The sequence below is a fragment of the Drosophila eugracilis genome, unplaced genomic scaffold, assembly GCF_018153835.1.
Source record: "Drosophila eugracilis isolate 14026-0451.02 unplaced genomic scaffold, ASM1815383v1 contig_1765, whole genome shotgun sequence".
NCBI lineage: Eukaryota > Metazoa > Arthropoda > Insecta > Diptera > Drosophilidae > Drosophila > Drosophila eugracilis.
In genome coordinates this window covers 49,181-65,152 of record NW_024572605.1, presented here as the reverse complement: position 1 = coordinate 65,152, position 15,972 = coordinate 49,181, and the positions used below count along the sequence as shown (strand labels likewise).

The 15,972-nt window shown below is 43.5% G+C and overlaps 6 protein-coding genes across 11 annotated transcripts; 5 read left to right on the top strand and 1 right to left on the bottom strand.

The window, feature by feature from the left end:
* The first annotated feature begins 469 nt into the window (after positions 1–469).
* On the top strand, positions 470–2,426 carry LOC108107488 (scavenger receptor class B member 1). Its single transcript, XM_017215034.2, has 4 exons — positions 470–1,166; positions 1,222–1,624; positions 1,720–1,970; positions 2,034–2,426. The coding sequence occupies exons 1-4, from the start codon at positions 555–557 to the stop codon at positions 2,289–2,291; spliced, it is 1,524 nt and encodes a 507-aa protein (XP_017070523.2). The 5' UTR covers positions 470–554; the 3' UTR covers positions 2,292–2,426.
* Positions 2,427–3,928: 1,502 nt separating this feature from the next.
* On the top strand, positions 3,929–4,921 carry LOC108107300 (ejaculatory bulb-specific protein 3). Its single transcript, XM_017214760.1, has 2 exons — positions 3,929–4,030; positions 4,448–4,921. The coding sequence occupies exon 2, from the start codon at positions 4,461–4,463 to the stop codon at positions 4,824–4,826; it is 366 nt and encodes a 121-aa protein (XP_017070249.1). The 5' UTR covers positions 3,929–4,030; positions 4,448–4,460; the 3' UTR covers positions 4,827–4,921.
* LOC108107298 (m-AAA protease-interacting protein 1, mitochondrial) lies at positions 4,901–6,023 on the bottom strand. 3 transcript variants are annotated; one of them, XM_017214757.2, is made up of 4 exons: positions 5,956–6,016; positions 5,566–5,902; positions 5,219–5,514; positions 4,901–5,159 (listed from the first exon to the last, which is right to left on the bottom strand). In XM_017214757.2, exons 2-4 carry the CDS (start codon positions 5,878–5,880, stop codon positions 5,018–5,020), a joined length of 753 nt encoding a protein of 250 aa, XP_017070246.2. In that variant the 5' UTR covers positions 5,881–5,902; positions 5,956–6,016; the 3' UTR covers positions 4,901–5,017. The 3 variants fall into 3 exon arrangements, with proteins under 3 accessions (XP_017070246.2, XP_041675858.1, XP_041675859.1); XM_041819924.1 differs by having other exon boundaries at positions 5,566–6,022; XM_041819925.1 differs by having other exon boundaries at positions 5,039–5,159; positions 5,215–5,514; positions 5,566–6,023.
* Positions 6,024–6,346: 323 nt separating this feature from the next.
* LOC108107299 (60S ribosomal protein L19) lies at positions 6,347–7,474 on the top strand. The gene is made up of 3 exons (XM_017214759.2): positions 6,347–6,453; positions 6,701–6,807; positions 6,871–7,474. Exons 1-3 carry the CDS (start codon positions 6,449–6,451, stop codon positions 7,368–7,370), a joined length of 612 nt encoding a protein of 203 aa, XP_017070248.1. The 5' UTR covers positions 6,347–6,448; the 3' UTR covers positions 7,371–7,474.
* Positions 7,475–7,564: 90 nt separating this feature from the next.
* On the top strand, positions 7,565–9,993 carry LOC108107296 (cyclic GMP-AMP synthase). 3 transcript variants are annotated; one of them, XM_041819922.1, is made up of 4 exons: positions 7,565–8,334; positions 9,354–9,405; positions 9,485–9,689; positions 9,749–9,984. In XM_041819922.1, the coding sequence occupies exons 2-4, from the start codon at positions 9,379–9,381 to the stop codon at positions 9,835–9,837; spliced, it is 321 nt and encodes a 106-aa protein (XP_041675856.1). In that variant the 5' UTR covers positions 7,565–8,334; positions 9,354–9,378; the 3' UTR covers positions 9,838–9,984. The 3 variants fall into 3 exon arrangements, with proteins under 3 accessions (XP_041675856.1, XP_041675857.1, XP_017070241.2); XM_041819923.1 differs by lacking the exon at positions 9,749–9,984 and having other exon boundaries at positions 9,485–9,534; XM_017214752.2 differs by lacking the exon at positions 7,565–8,334 and having other exon boundaries at positions 8,395–9,405; positions 9,749–9,993.
* Positions 9,994–10,332: 339 nt separating this feature from the next.
* Positions 10,333–15,478, top strand: LOC108107297 (dentin sialophosphoprotein). Of its 2 annotated transcripts, none has more exons than XM_017214754.2 (3): positions 10,333–10,846; positions 13,569–13,710; positions 13,802–15,478. In XM_017214754.2, exons 1-3 carry the CDS (start codon positions 10,806–10,808, stop codon positions 14,465–14,467), a joined length of 849 nt encoding a protein of 282 aa, XP_017070243.2. In that variant the 5' UTR covers positions 10,333–10,805; the 3' UTR covers positions 14,468–15,478. The 2 variants fall into 2 exon arrangements, with proteins under 2 accessions (XP_017070243.2, XP_017070244.2); XM_017214755.2 differs by lacking the exon at positions 10,333–10,846 and adding an exon at positions 12,717–13,223.
* The last annotated feature ends 494 nt before the right edge of the window (positions 15,479–15,972 follow it).

The following is a 15,972-nucleotide window of genomic DNA, read 5'->3' as shown; positions in this document are numbered from 1 at the left end:
CTGAGCGTAGACAAGATCAAAAGACAAGCTAAGCCTACACGTTAATGGCGAGAGATTTGTTTCGTTGCATGTTTGGCTGCCCAGGGCACTGATAACACCAGGGTGCTCTGTCTGTGCCTGATAAGACCACCGCTGCCGGATCCCCAGGACAGAGTCGGCTGTTCCACTGCAAGTCATCCGGACCTGATACATATCAAGGTCAGCTTAAATTCCGGTGGGGTCTGAATGGCGATATATGTATGGGCAGTATGGCAAGTATATCCTGCAAAGCCGATCCCAACAATTTTTATGTTCGGGTCAAAGATTTGTTTGTCTTATCACTGTTATTCCCCATAGTCGGCATAAGCCACATCACCCTCCTGTGTTTGCTGATAGCCTTTCTGCTATTTCGCTATATACTTTGTTTTTAAATTAAACAGAATCAAATGTGAGGCTGGTGATAAGTGATTGTAAAGCCATTCCCAAACTTTGATTAGAATTCGTCTCAAACGAATCGCGTGCTTTTTCTCGATCGGACGTAAATCTCGTCTCTGGTTTGCGTCCTTAGCCCTAAAATGAAGTTTGTTCAGTGGGTGAAAATAGTGCTCTGCGTGATCCTTGCGGCCCTTAATATCATCCTCTTTGTGGTGTCATGTGGCGTAGACTACCCCATCCTGGTGGCCAGGGAGCATGTTCGCTTCCGCCAGGAGATGCCTACCATGGACAGTTGGATAAACTCGCCGTTTGGGAAACTGAAAAACTATGTATTCAACGTGACCAACGCCGAGGAGTTTCAAAGCGGCCGTGATACCAAGTTAAAGGTACAGGAGATAGGTCCTATTGTGTACAAAATCGTAGGGTTCAATGACATCTTGGAGCGAAATGCGACAAATGTTAAGTACCGCAAGCACCGTTACCGCGTAGTAGAGTTTCTCCCGGAGGAGAGTGTGGCTCCAGACGTCCTGAACTGGACCATAACGTCCACCAATAACGTGATGTTAGGCGCAGCATCGAAGTTGAAACATACTTTGCCGCTTTTGGCCATCGGTTTCGATACCATGTTCACGATGGAGAGTATTTTTGTCACCGACAGCGTCTATTACTTTCTGTGGGAGTTTACACGACCTTTGTTAAAACATTTATCTAAAGTTTCCGACATAAAACCCAACGTCGCGGTACTGCACAACGTAAGTGGAGTGGAGAATATTACCTATTTATATTCTAGCTAAGCTATTCCCTCAGGCTCTTAAGGAGAAGGAGGAGGTATATACAGTCAACATTGGCCCGGAGCGCGGCATTAAGAACTTCTTCCGTATCGAAACGCTTAACGACGAGGTCATCATCCGGGAGCAACGTCCGCACACTCGTCGTTACGACTCTGACTCTTGTCCCTTCAATGTGACCGGCGCCCTGGATAACTCCCTCTTCCCACCTTTTGTCCGCCCAGAAACACCACTGGACATAGTGGCTATCGAGTCTTGTCGAGTCCTTCCTCTCACCTACCAGCGCAAGCAGCGCTACAACGGCCTTGACACATTTCGCTACACACTGCTTCAGGCCAACCAGAAACCTCCGCAATGTCTGGATACCAGTTACGGAATTAAGCTGCACGACGGGATGTTCGATGTATCCCAGTGTGTGATAAGTACGCGTGTAAACCAAACTTTTTTGTACCCAAATAACCCACCTTGAATTGGTAGCTCGTTGATGTTGTAACCCACAACTCTATTTTTCCCACAGATGACGCTCCATCTGCGTTTTCTATGCCGCACTTTTTCGGAAGCAGCTACAACTGGAGCGAGCACTACGAAGGATACACGCCTAACGCCGATGACCACGAACCCTATATTCTGCTGGAGCCTGTCACCGGCATTCCTGTGACGGAGAAGTATCGCTTTCAGTCTAATATTCCCATTCCGGATCTTAGGACGTTTAGCCCTCGCCTAAATAGATTTAGCAACATGATGATCCCCAGCTTCTGGTATGAGTTTGTAAGTTCCGCACTGCACGATTCGGAATGTGATATGTGTACTAAAGTTTTGAAACCTTTTCAGGAAATGGGGCAGCTGCCTGGCTTCGTTACCGCCCTAATGTGGATCAACGTAAACATCGTGGCTCACATGCAGCCGTACTGCATGGGCTTATACCTATTATTGGCATTGTGGAGCGTTCTGAAGGCGATCCGAGTGGCCTGCGGCGATATTGGCTATGCGGGTTTGCGAAAGGCGTGCTGTGGCGAAATGGGCACCACCACCGCTCTGGAAACCAATTTCCAGGCAAACGCTTCCTCCTTTGATGTGGCTGTCAAATAGTGTCTGTTGATGTGATTTACTTCCCAGTCCCGTGTTTAAATATATATAAAAAAATTTAGGTTTAGGCTAGAGGTGTTGCTACTGATCCATTATCAGTAGTTCGTCGTTACTTAATACACAACTAAGAAAATTGAATGTGCCTCATTTAACCTTATCTGTCAGACGACCACACGGCCTGGCTTAGGCGAGTCTCCTTCCGTTGGTCTATTGCCGGCACATTCCTTGTTCTGGCGAGTTAAGGTCGAGTATCTGGGTTCCATTCACTCCTTTACTGCTGCCACTCGTTGTGACACTGAAAACTTGGACACGTACAGGGCTTAAGATTAATTTTTTGTTTTATTTAATATGTGAATTTGTTTTCTTATTGCCTGTATTTCTTCAACCTCTGAGCCGCCGTTGTGGATTTTGCGGTTTGTTTACTTTTGTTTCGCTTTGTTAACTTCACCTTCCTGAGCCTGAACTTTTGAACATGCCTCATGATCTTCCCTGGCTGCGATGCTGATGCCCTGTCCGACTTCAAGGTAAGCCACCCTTGGTGCCCTTGCCCCCCTATATGACAACACGCCATGGAGTTTTTTCCTTTCCGACGACTCTTAATTTGCATAAATCGATATCTCCAGCGCTCGAGGCTAAGGATGCCCCAATTTAAATGTTAATCACTGCGTACAACCAGAAAGTTGTTTGTATAATTGGCACGAGTGTTATGTCACAGGTGGAGAGACCAAGCGGTGATTTATTGACCTCCCTACCCCAGACCGAGTTGAGAAGATCCACCGAGCCAGCGTATCACTAGAATCGACCGCGTCAGAGTCGTAAAAATGCTCATAATTGTACGAGGCTATAAAGTATATTTTGGCTTTATGGCCAATTATTTTTGGCCCCACCAGACTAGAATAATCAGCTTGAACTAAGCTCCATTAGCGAGCTCTCTTCAGAGTGTAGCCGACCGCCGGGGCTGCCTAAAAAACACCCAGTCATGGCGAGCTATCCGAAATGTCCATCGGGACAGGGGTAAATCCCCATTACTCAGGCCAGACCTGTTGGAATCGATCGGACTGCGCCAAAACAAAACCCAATCACACACGCCCGTCCGAAGAGCTTTCGAAATCTGGTTAAGTCTAGACTGGTGCGTGCGATTCATGACGCCAAATATAATTAAAAGGGAAATGGAAATGCATAAAATGATTACAACACAGCGACAACAACGTTAGCAATACCAAGCGCGCTCGTTAAGTCGAGAAAGAGTCGGATCCCGAACTTCAAGCGGCAGCTGCAAGTCTCGGAGCAACTTAGACCGACTGGCAAAATCAACATGTAAATTTCAATTTTCACGTACGTCAATGCTTTCCTACGAATTTCCTACGTGAACGGGTAAACAAACGGTTGGTGTGTGAGAGATAAATCTGTGATAAAACTCCTATTCCATTCCACCCTTTGAACCGCTGGCTCGACTTTCAGACCGCTTACCGAAATTCGGCTGAAAAAACCTTAAGTCAGTCATCCAAAATCCGGTTCGGGTTGTCAGCTTTGGCTTTACACTGCTCCGCGACATTGGTCAAACCCGACGATACCTCCACGCCATCTAAAGCTCACGCCACCAGAGAGCGAGCAATTGCGCTCAGTGTAGGAGCCGTTAAAGCCCCTAGTATAAAAGCCAGGGCAACAGGCTAACTGCTCGCAATCTAAGCTGTGCCTTCAAACACACCACAACCAGGCAACCGAAAACCTCCGGAAGAGATGTAAGTAAACCGTTTAGCAGTGTTTAGTATGGCTAAACGCCCAAAAGGAAATGAGGAAAATCGTACTACTGATTTCGAATCATGGCAAGCCCGCACCGATTGCATAAACCATAGTAACTTGCTATTGGGCTGGGATTTGAATATAAGCCACAAAGAAGTCGAAAGTGACTATGCCGACGTGGACGTGAAATTGTGAAATCTTCTTTATAAAATATTGAAACCAAACGATCGCCAATTAGTATGCATACGCTATATTTATGTCAAGGGCCATAAATAGACATAAAAAGTTGGGGAGCTCAGCTATAGTCTCTAATAATTCTATTAGAAAGATGCTTTCAGAAAAAAGAGGTTGGGGCTTAGAACCAAATAGTGCTTTCTTTTTTTACTTGCTAACCCGAAACTCGCTTGTCTTTGCAGCACATCCCCTAAAATGAAGGCCTCTCTTGCTATCGTGTTTTGCGTGATTGCCGGTCTGGCGACCGCCGCTCCTGAGAAGCAGTACACAAACAAGTTCGACAACGTAAATGTGGATGATGTTCTAGGCAACAACCGTGTACTGAACAACTACCTAAAGTGTTTAATGGATAAGGGACCGTGCACGCCGGAGGGCCGCGAACTGAAACGTCTTCTGCCCGACGCTTTGCAGTCTGATTGCTCTAAATGTACCGAAGTCCAGCGCCGTAACTCCCAGAAGGTGATAAACTTCCTGCGCGCCAACAAGGCCGGCGAATGGAAACTATTGCTGGACAAGTACGACCCCAAGGGCATCTATAGGGCAAAGCACGAAGGACATTAATCTTTACATAATTCCAAAGCTACAAGCACTCATTTCACAAGAACTTAAATTAATTCAGAGATCCACATTAAAGATTTTAGTTTTTTATACCTAAATTCGGTAAACTAAACTTTTATTCCAACAAAGTGTAAGCTTAATATCGTCTAGGATGCGGCGAACAGTGGCGGTATATGAAAACCCGTAACCAGGTGTTATTTGCTCTCGTTGATAAGGTCGATGGCCCTAAACTGATTGGCCACATTGATTGTCCAGTCAGAATGCTGTCCAGCGGTAAATTCCTTCACAAATCGATAATTGCAGATAAATACCTTATCCTGATACTCAGGCAGGGTCCTACAATACATTAATTACGGCATTGGGACGACTTCAGGACAAAAGCTTGACTTACTAACCCCATATTCCAGGGTACCTCCTCGCCCCGCTCTCTCATCTCGGACAAACCACGCATCACATGGAACACCATTGTTATCTCAACAAAGCGCTTCTGCAGTTTGTCATTGGCCTCGTCGAACATAATGCCCACCTGGTAGGGGAAACTGAGGTAGATGTCGCTCTCCTTGATCTCCAGCTGCCGGCGCTGCGTCATTGACAGCTTCTGGATCACAGGGCGCAGCTCGGCAATCGCCTCGGCAGATACCAGCTTTTCCAGAGAATCCAGGTCACCGCCCATCATTTTTGAGGAGACGACCTGGAAAGGATTACGCTTAAAATCCTTATAATAGCCGGACTATGGACCCACCTGCAGAGCTTGCTTGGCGCCGTATATAAAGTCCTTGAGCTGAAACTCACTGTCAAAGTACGGTCGAATAATAAACTGAATGGTAATCCAGTTCTTGAGGGTATTCAGCGCCGAGGGCCACACAATTTCAGGAAAGTCCATAAGGCGGGGCAGTCTGTTGGGGCTTTCTCTGGACTCTTGCTCCTGTGGCAGTAAGGCGAAGGACCGTCTGGCACCCGCGAGCTGTCCCTTGCAGGCTGAAAGTGTGGATTTTGTCTGCAGATGCGTCAGGGATGACCGGACCATGCCCAGGCTGCATCTAAGCGTGTTTTGCATTGCGCACACCCCTTGTTTATAACTGTTTAGGCACAATTAAGCTTTAAAAGTTATTTTGTAATAATAAATTATTACATTAGCTTATTTTGTTATTGCAAATCAGTTTAGTGTGACCAAAGGTTAACCATTAAAGTATACCAAGTATACATTATGGATTTCAAAGAAATGATTATATGTATTTAAAAACGGTTATTAAAAACATAATGATAATAATGACTATAATACTGAACCATTCATCTCTTAAATTAATTTTATTTATGTTTTTAAAAGCTTTATATATTCATAAAAACTTTTGCTGTTCAACGATGAAAAAAAATTATACTGAGATTTCGGCGGAAAAATATGCATCTTAAAAAAATTAAATCGTCTAACTTAGTTTTTTAGTTTTAGCCGTCGAGCTCAAAGAACATCCGTCAGCCATTGCCACTCTGTTAAAATACTGAACTGCTGCCAAACATCCGAGGTATCTTTCGATATATCGATAAATGCGACCACCAGAAAATGGTGCTCGCTTCCGGCTGTCAAATTTTTCTTTCTTTCCCAGCCACGACGAGCACGGGTCGACAGCATGAGGTAGATTTGAGTTTATAAATATGTGTGGAATGATACACTCGCGTTATCAAATTGTGTGCAAGGCGTTCCGGTGCCTAGGGCGCTACTCTGCGAATGCGGAAAATTCCGAGTGCTATTTAGTTTATTCAGCAATTGTGAAATAACTAAACGAGCGCCCCTCACCAACAACCCACACACACACATACACATATAAATTATAACGTGCTATATTGGTTTCAAACGACTAACAAATACCTATCCATTACAGTTCTCTAAAGCTCCAAAAGAGGCTCGCAGCCTCCGTACTGCGATGCGGCAAGAAAAAGGTCTGGTTGGACCCCAATGAGATCAACGAGATCGCCAACACAAACTCGCGTAAGTTAATTTGCGCCCAGTGAAGCAGACTGCAACTAACTCCCGAATTGTCTCCCATTGCAGGTCAGAACATCCGTAAGCTTATAAAGGATGGTCTAATCATCAAGAAGCCCGTCGTAGTCCACTCCCGCTACCGTGTGCGCAAGAACACCGAGGCTCGTCGCAAAGGCCGCCACTGTGGATTCGGAAAGCGCAAGGGTACTGCAAACGCCCGCATGCCAACCAAGTTGGTGTGGATGCAGCGTCAACGAGTCCTCCGCCGCCTACTGAAAAAGTACCGTGACAGCAAGAAGATTGACAGGCACTTGTACCACGACCTGTACATGAAGTGCAAGGGTAACGTGTTCAAGAACAAGCGTGTCCTTATGGAGTACATCCACAAGAAGAAGGCCGAGAAACAGCGCAGCAAGATGCTGGCTGACCAAGCCGAGGCTCGCCGACAGAAGGTGCGCGAGGCCCGCAAGCGCCGCGAGGAACGCATTGCTACTAAGAAACAGGAACTTATTGCCCTGCACGCCAAGGAGGATGAGATCGCCGCCAAGGCCGCCACCGCGGGTCACTAAGAAGTCCGGCTTCGGTTGTAGACGTACCCCATATTAATAGTACTGTTTGTCATCTGAATAAAACAACTTTAGTTTGGCCGAAATAATTTTGTACAAACGTAAAATGATCTCGCTTCTTATTGCCTGTAATTTACAGACAGACTTAAGGGAATTTATAAAACTCATTCTCTAATTAGCATTTTAATTCTGCATACAAAGTGTTATAATTTGGCTACAGAACACGGATTAAAATCTGTTTACCTAAAATTAGGTATAGGAACGATTTAGATCTACTTTTTAAATTCAAATTGTATAACATTTGTTTGATTTCCATGATCTACAACTATCAGTTTCACGTTTATGATTAAATTAAGTTCTAGTATTAATGATGGTTTTTACAAATTTTATAACTCACCGTTAAACCTTCTTTTAGGTAAAGTTAAGATGGATTGTTTGAAGACTTTCATCATTTAATTAGTTTTTTATTTTAATGGTTGTTGTTTCGGGGCTTACCTATTTAGCCTGTTTCATATCGGAGGTCCTCAAAATTAAATATTGTCTACATTGTTAATTATAGCATTTAGCTTTCTATTGGCTAAAATCAGCAAATCGGTGTTTTGGTACCAAATATATTTCCAAGCTAAATATGTAAAAAGCTTTTCTTCAGTTCCAGCGTTGCCGTCAAGTAAACCGGTAAAGCTTTTACGATTCTCTTTGGCCACACTAGTGGGTGGGATTGGCGGCCATTAAGTATTGAACTTCAGAACAAATAATAAGTAAGCTGTAAAGACAAAAATAGCGATGAATTTCCAAGACTTTTTGATAAATGCCATTGATACATGTAAAAGTAAGTACATAGCCATCCCAGAGCAGGAGAAAGAAAGATACGGTAAGCATTTCGAAGCATTGTGTTCTAAAATATTTGGAATATTAAGATCGGAGAACCCACACCTAGACAGCCTCATCGCAGAGTATAGTTTGGAAGGTATGTTCTGGAAGACGGCCTAATGGATCTACGTCACCTGCAAGGCGTGTGACTCACTTACTGAGTTTATTCCCATCACCGTTCACATATCCCTTATCATATTCCCGTTCCCACCATGTATCAGAGCACTCGTCACCTCGATAAGAACTGCACTCCGGTTGTAAAAATAAATACATTTGTATGTACACATTTTTCCTTATCGAAATTCGGTTGTATTATATCTGAGCCTAGAATCCTTGTGCCTCGCGTTTCGTCTTTATCCTACCGCGTCGCGTTTCTCGATCGTAACTTACGGTGTAGTTTCCGATTAATTTTGCAGGGAGCACGGGAGATATGTTAAAAGTCGCGAAACCCAACGAATTCGATTTAGTTTTTAAGCTGCAAATTCCGTATTACGAAAGCATCATCGTGTCGCGAGATTCTAATATTCCGGGCAATGTATTTCTCGACATGACGCGCGTTTTAAAACTTCTTGAAGAGAATCCCCGCGAGGATTACCAGAGATTTCGAAAATTGCTTCAGGTACAATTAGTCAACGCGCAAAACTTCCTCGACGTTGATAAGCTTTGTTCCTGGCTTCAAAGTCTTTTTTCCCGATCTCTCAACCGTATCGCGAACTGCTTGGAGGTGGATGGTATTTTGTCTCAACTGAAATATAGGATATGTGGGCCGGCCCACACCATTTTTGTTAATGGAGATCTGGAGTACTCGGTCGACTTTGTACCAGCCATTCGTTTGGGGGCCACACAGAACGTGTTGCTTCCGGGTCCACTGAGATACTTTAACCGAGCTAATTTAACTTACTGGGAGGCAATCCCCAAACCCCTGAAAATTCAAACCCAAACTAGCAGCATCTCATTTAGGTCCTCCTTTTACGCCGCGGAAAGGGAGATGTTGCGGGATAAGCCAGAGAGCTGCCGGGATGCAATAAAACTTATGAAGAATTTTCGCGATGTTAGGACCAACTTAGGTCACCTTAAGAGCTACTACATTAAAACTTTGTTTCTTTGGAAAATTAGGAACGAACCAGAGGCCTACTGGCACATGCCGGTCACAGTCATTTTACCTGATGTAAGTATGATGTGTTTTACACGCAAACATATATATTAACCCGTGGTCTGACAAAATTATCTGATCCTGAAAAAAACAGATGTTTGACGAACTGGCGCATTGCTTAAGGCATGGTGTTCTTCCCTTCTACTGGGACCCTGAATTAAATATGCTCGAAGTCCTGACAACGGACCAAGTGTTGGAAATGTACCTATGTGTGCAAAAAATCCCTACCGCGCTAAGGGGAGGGAGATACGGAGACCGTCAGAAGTGTTACTCCCGAATTGACATTCTTAGGGTGTTCAGTAAGCGCATTTATAATCTTCCATTAAATAGATATGAATATGACAATTTTCATTCACAGGTCACAAGAACAGAAAGAAAAGTAGGGTTAACAAGCCAAAATGGAATGGTATTGAACGGATGAAATCTATACCCAATGTATGTACATAAATATATAATCCAATCAAAAAAGCCCTAAGAACAAATAAAAAGGAAGATATCTACAAAGTACTGGCCCTTTCAAATTTTGAAAAATTAGAAATCAAGAATTGTGGGTATTATTTAATCATCAATTACCGTTATATATGTAAAATTAAATTTATTTTGGTTGTGGAAACTGTTGAGAGATCACCATCATAAAAGCTATATTCGACTATAGCGTTTCTTCGTTTTAATTATTACTTGTAAAAAAAGCTTGTAATCGAAAAAGTATGCTAGGTTAGGAGAATAAATAATAACGATAAAAAATTTGTGTATCAATAGTCTTTTGTTTTAATGTTATTTAATATTACATTCTTATATGTATATAAACTCCGATACATTTTTTCAAAAGTACATTTTCAAACGGATCCAGTTCCATATGTCGTGTAATCGATAGTCAATCGAAGCGTCTACATCCCTAGTTCGCCCCGTACTCTATAAAAGCAGCAAAAACGCTCTCTCTCTGTAATTTATTAAAAACCTCTTCGTTGACTGCGGTGGTGCGTTTCTGGTCGTCGTCGTCGCAATCACTTGGAATTAAATCAATTCGTTGGGGCGCGTGCAGACTGTTTAGAATTCTTACGTTTTTAATCGGATCGGACAAGATCGACCGCCAAAGCCAAAGTCGTGGTCCTATTAAACTCGTGGCGCGCATGCAAATTTTTGGCATATAACAGCCGCGACTTCTTAGAGCGCACTAGTCAGAGCGGTTCCGCCGGGGCAGCAGCTACGTTAGTCCACTTGAGCTTCGCGCTGCAACCAAAGCAAACTCGAACAAATCACCTGTGGAAATTTCGTAATCCCATTCCAACCAGGAATATTTTGATACCGGACGCGAGTGAAAGTGGTCAAGTGTTGGTACACCCAAGAGAAAAAGAAAATTTGCCATATAAATTGTGTCAGCAGTACATCATCAGAAAACAGAAGGCAAAACTATCATGAGTGGATACACAGACCTCACCAAGCTGGAGACAAGTCGGTGAGTCCGAGTATAAAGCGTTTGAGTTTAATTTGTCCCAAGTGATGCTACATTGATCCCCCCCGGTTCCCGATCCGCCCGTGCCTCGCCTCTGTCGCTCTCTTTCGTCGACTCACTCTCCTCTTAAATTGAATCCAATTTAACCGTACCCCGCCTTCGTTTTCTCTTTCGTTTGCACCGACACTAAGAAACGAAAAAACGAGATACAAGAAATTTATCGTACGATTTTTCGGTGGACGGCCATTTCAAACACGAAAGAAAAAAAACGAAGCCAGCGCTAATATGACACAATCGGCTATACACACATATGTTGTACACCTATGCAGATATATACTGACGTTTTTCCGCTGTTTGTTTGCTTAAATGTTTCGAGTTAGCCAACAGAAGCAAATTAAAGGTCCAGCTTTTGGATATGCGATAAGGTATTATCTCTATCGCACCTTTTCTAGCCCCACTGACAATAGTTTGTTAGTTATCGGTAATTAGCATTTACTCATCGGTCGCTATTATCTGGCCACCTCCCTGACTTTTTGAGTCTCCAAACTTAAAGGAAAATTCTCTGATTCACCTCGCAGTGTGACAGTTTTTGAGGCAGTTGTCACCTTGAACGGCAACTTACGGCAGCCAATGGCCAAAGCCAAACCAACCCGGCCACCGAGTACATAGAATATCTAATTTACTGCCGTATCAAATATCGATTATGCTGGAGGTCGAAGCTCAGCCAAAGTAACCAAAATATTGGTCAATTCGGTTCAAAGACTGCGTATTCGTATGTATTTGCCATTGCTCAACATTGCAAATACGTAAAATACGAAAAACAAGGCAGTAGCGGGAGCAGAGAAGACCATCGTCAGCGATTCATTCATCGTGCTCAGCTGATGGAGGCGACTCTTAGTTTTAGTCCGGCCATCGTACGTTTCTGGGCCATATCGCATCACGCCACACGGCACTAAAGAGAAATCGCTCGTACTGAAGAGAAGTCAAAAGAGAGGCGTCTCGCTTGCCACATGAAGCAGCTCAGCGACACCCTCATATTATCCCACCATCCCCTCAACCACATTCAACTTCAACTCAATGAAAAAATCGCCTGATTTTGGCGTTGTATGCGGTACATACCCGTTACCTTTTCTCCCGCCCTTCCTAGGCGCATGTCGCGTGATGGCCAGACTTAGCCCAATTCCCGCAAGCAGGTGTGCTTCTAATGATTATTTTATACCTTCAATTTGCTTGTAGTGTTTGGTGTTTTAACATTAACATTGACATTTAACATTAGGTTCTCGGGAACGGTTTCCAAAGAAGATCTGTGGAAAGATATCCACTGAATAGTGTTTTTGGCAAACGGGTAGCATTCCAGAGAAGTCTGATTAAAACCAACAATTCAACTCTGGGATCGTGGTCATAAAACAAATAAATATAATTAAAATTCAATTGAGGTGATTATTTAGATTTTCATGAGACACCAATAAAGCAATAGCCAAGCGAAAACGCTGAAAAGATGGTAATTGTTTTCTCATTCATATGCCGATTTTCATGATTAGAATCCAATCAAATTAGCTTAATTAGTCACTGAGTGTCTGGGAATCCTCCGTTGATGTCCACGCCATGTAGCCGTGCCTTAGGAAACACCTTGACACATGTCTGCCTCTGCTATAAAATTAAGATCTGGTTCTGGCCCCCCGTCGGACGATATTGGTCAGCGGAGCTCGCAGCAGTCGCGTGGCCACCCCCACCCCGTATTACACTTTAGCCATCGATATCTAGATTGTCTAAGTTTGCTCTCCTGTGCAGCTAGGGAGGGCAGCAGACGCGGAGAACTATAAAACTGTAGAACTGTAGGGTAGAGGTCTTTAAATGGCGCAGTCACAAAAACTAAATTTATCAGTGCGCTTGTCGCTCGTCGCTCGTACCGTCAACTAGCTGCGATCACGCGTCCCCGCACTGACTGGCTACATACCGGGCTGAGCAACGACATCATACCCACATTAAATGAAGGGCATAGGAGATACGCAACTCAAGCTCCGTCTGGGAACCGTCTGGTGGCAATAGCTGGTGCCGACGTGAGGCTTTGGACTCTACAGATCCAGATATCAGAAACCACTCCCGTATCCGTCGGGTTAATGGTCGACTGAAGTTTATGACGCTTAACCTATCGATGTTATGCGATATTTTTGTTTATTAAAGTTAATGAGACCAGTGAAATTTGTGTAACCATTAGTTGCGATGTGGTGAGCCGTGCCGACGCTCTGCCCTTTGGAGTCCCACCATCATATTTGCCTTAAAGCACGTGGACAAGTTAAATTGGCTTTGAAAACCAAATTAGAAATCTTTCTGCCCGTCCGCCTGGGCTCTCTTTCTATATCTACACGAGCGCTGTCAGATACAATAGCTCGAACTGGTTTTTTTTTATTGTATACGAATTGAATTTGCGACAAAACCAGCGAATTGCTGATTTGCATAGAAACTAATTCATATTGATCATTCGCCACTTTGGTCAGCGTCAAGACGCACCCATACCAATCAGAAAGCACCAAAGAGTAAGGGTTTTAAGTGGCGGAAGTCTGGTCGCGGCAGACTTAACGACGCTGTAGAACGGTCTGGTCTGGTGCGATGTGGCATGGACCTCAATCACGCCGTCTATTGTCCAAACTGGTTCCCCTGAACGCTCTACTGATTTACTATTCGCTAGCCCAATCTAATCTTTCGTTTATTCTGATTTTTTTAGGAACTGCCTGCGCCGCATCGCGCGTCACGACGAGCAGCAGTTTTCTAAAGACAGCATCGTCAATGTGATGGAAAAGTTTGTAAAAACTGTCAACATTATGGACGACACCATATTGGTGCCATGCAGGCTCATGGATCGACAGGTCGGTACTCCAACATTATGAACCTTACCCAAGCTCCATGTAGTCCACTGAAAAGGCACCGAACTTAACGCTCTACTTGGCTTATCCGCAGATCGGCGACAGCACTGACATCATCCCAGCCATCGGTAAAGACTCAACCGCCAACCAGCTAACACAGAGCTCCAGTGCCCAAGGAAAGCGGGGGGCAGCACAGTCAAAGAATGTGCAAGACTTTCTTAGCGCATCCGAGCTGTTTAACCTGTACAACATGTTGAATTCGCTAAAAAAGGATTTGCTTTGGACCGCCAACCAGGAGGATGACGAGCAGCTAAGCCAGCATAAGCAGCAGCTCAACACCAGTCCCAATTTAAATTTCACTTCTAATTGCAATCCCAGCGAAAGCAAGACTGAGTCCAGCAGTGGAAGCCCCAGTACAACGGCTCCTGGTAGTTCCAAGGGCCATGTGCGCCGAACCTCCACCGCCTCGATGATGTCAACCAACTCGGTAAGCAACATGAGCGACTCGGACTCTGACATCTCGCAGGAGAACGACTCCGGATTGGAGTCGGACGGCAACAAGAGCGACAACGCGCAGAGCAGTGATGGCAGCGATATCGTAGATGTGGCTAAGTCCAAACAAGTGTCAGGAGATAAGGCCACAGAGCTGGCACAACGCTGTCGGAGGCATCTTAACGGTCTGTACCAGTGCCTGGAACAAATGACAGAGGCGGCCAATTACCTGACCGCCAGATACCAAAGTGATATTGGGCCCGTCTAAGACGGCCAACTCAACTCCCGTTCGACCCTCTTATCCTAATCCTCCTACTTTTACACTTTCACTTCCTTTCGAGCTGGTCGGGGTTAACTTCATAACATAGCTGCGGGCGGGCCTTTACACTTATTAGTATCACGTGAGCCAAGTGTGAGGTTTATATTTAAATATATCTATATCTTTATCTGTAAATCTATATCTATGTATATGATTAGGTATGTAACTTGAGGGGGTGCTAACTTAGACATATGAGGATCCTATGTGTAAAGGAGGATGTATAAATGTATAGCTGAGAATAATAACTAACTGGTAGTTAGAGCAGCGGTAACGCAGCGCCTAAAGCAACAAATCAACAACCGCTCTTTTGTAAAAATTGAAACCTGTTCGTTGTGTCTCTCTTATGGGTTTAAAAGGTAACCGAAATCAAAAATTCACAGAATCCCGATCATTCCTTCTGTAAACGTTGGGGACTCTCTGCGTTTAAGTCAAAAATATTATCCATAGCGCAGCTGGGACCTCGACACATTTATCCCTATTTCTTTAAAATTGTATTTTCATATAAATACTGAGTACATAGCTACGGGAACTGCAGAAGAACACTAAAACAAACCATGTTCAAAGAGTACAAGAAATTAAATTTCTAACTAAATTACGAATACGAGCGTAAGTTAAGTGGGGGCAGGATATATCGGAGGCAGCCCACTTTACTTTTAGTATGTATGCAAATTTATAGATTCCACAATTGTTATTGTAATTCTTTAAGCCAACTATTTGTGCCGTTATGTTACGTTTTCTTTTCGCAGCCAACAAGCGACATCCAGTGGATACAGGCAAAGTGGGATGGTGATGAAAAATTCCTCAGTGATTCTACCGAAATTCATTGATCCACATGGATGTCACTAGTTAGGCATTAAAGACCTCAGAGCAAACTGTAAATTACTAACGTTAATAGCGCTTGTGCGAGAGCTAAAAAATAATTATTTATACACAATAAATAAATTTTACGTAGAAAATATATTCAACCTGCTTGTTTCTCTTACCTCGTTCTGGCCACCCATTCTCTGTCCCTCATTTTTTGGCACTACGAAGAAAGTGCCAACAGAGCAAAATTTTAAGTTGTTATTAGTGTAATTTGTACAAAAGCCAGTGGAATCGGTAAAGCCGGACGGTTGAAAGGTGGAAATGGCTATTGTAAATAAGCTATATAAGCTACAGTCTATACGCAGTAATATAACAATCTCAACGATTACATATTAGAAGGCTTCCAAAAGTTTTTTATTGGTAGCCACTTTTGGGGCAAGTCAGATCATATTTTCCTTTACATTTTTATTTTATTAGATTTTAAAGAATAAATGCATGTACATAAATATATACATACATATATTTTCTATAGAATTATACTTTATTTGATCTTATTTAATCTAACGCAGTTCCTCGATTTAAAACGGGAACTATTTAAACAATAGAATGAATACTTCGATATATATATACTATACTATATATCTTACTTC

What these genes read in the sequence shown, in the direction of transcription:
- LOC108107488 (XM_017215034.2), top strand. Translation starts at nt 555, where the DNA reads ATGAAGTTTGTTCAGTGGGTGAAAATAGTGCTCTGCGTGATCCTTGCG. An exon ending in ACGTCGCGGTACTGCACAAC is followed by an intron (nt 1,167 to 1,221) that starts GTAAGTGGAGTG and finishes CTATTCCCTCAG; the next exon opens with GCTCTTAAGGAGAAGGAGGA. An exon ending in TGTATCCCAGTGTGTGATAA is followed by an intron (nt 1,625 to 1,719) that starts GTACGCGTGTAA and finishes TTTTTCCCACAG; the next exon opens with ATGACGCTCCATCTGCGTTT.
- LOC108107300 (XM_017214760.1), top strand. Translation starts at nt 4,461, where the DNA reads ATGAAGGCCTCTCTTGCTATCGTGTTTTGCGTGATTGCCGGTCTGGCG.
- LOC108107298 (XM_041819924.1), bottom strand. Translation starts at nt 5,880, where the DNA reads ATGCAAAACACGCTTAGATGCAGCCTGGGCATGGTCCGGTCATCCCTG. An exon ending in GCGCCAAGCAAGCTCTGCAG is followed by an intron (nt 5,515 to 5,565) that starts GTGGGTCCATAG and finishes AATCCTTTCCAG; the next exon opens with GTCGTCTCCTCAAAAATGAT. An exon ending in GAGGTACCCTGGAATATGGG is followed by an intron (nt 5,160 to 5,218) that starts GTTAGTAAGTCA and finishes AATGTATTGTAG; the next exon opens with GACCCTGCCTGAGTATCAGG.
- LOC108107299 (XM_017214759.2), top strand. An exon ending in GATCGCCAACACAAACTCGC is followed by an intron (nt 6,808 to 6,870) that starts GTAAGTTAATTT and finishes CTCCCATTGCAG; the next exon opens with GTCAGAACATCCGTAAGCTT.
- LOC108107296 (XM_017214752.2), top strand. Translation starts at nt 8,668, where the DNA reads ATGTTAAAAGTCGCGAAACCCAACGAATTCGATTTAGTTTTTAAGCTG. An exon ending in TCACAGTCATTTTACCTGAT is followed by an intron (nt 9,406 to 9,484) that starts GTAAGTATGATG and finishes TGAAAAAAACAG; the next exon opens with ATGTTTGACGAACTGGCGCA. An exon ending in TGACATTCTTAGGGTGTTCA is followed by an intron (nt 9,690 to 9,748) that starts GTAAGCGCATTT and finishes TTTCATTCACAG; the next exon opens with GTCACAAGAACAGAAAGAAA.
- LOC108107297 (XM_017214754.2), top strand. Translation starts at nt 10,806, where the DNA reads ATGAGTGGATACACAGACCTCACCAAGCTGGAGACAAGTCG. An exon ending in ACCAAGCTGGAGACAAGTCG is followed by an intron (nt 10,847 to 13,568) that starts GTGAGTCCGAGT and finishes TGATTTTTTTAG; the next exon opens with GAACTGCCTGCGCCGCATCG. An exon ending in GCAGGCTCATGGATCGACAG is followed by an intron (nt 13,711 to 13,801) that starts GTCGGTACTCCA and finishes GCTTATCCGCAG; the next exon opens with ATCGGCGACAGCACTGACAT.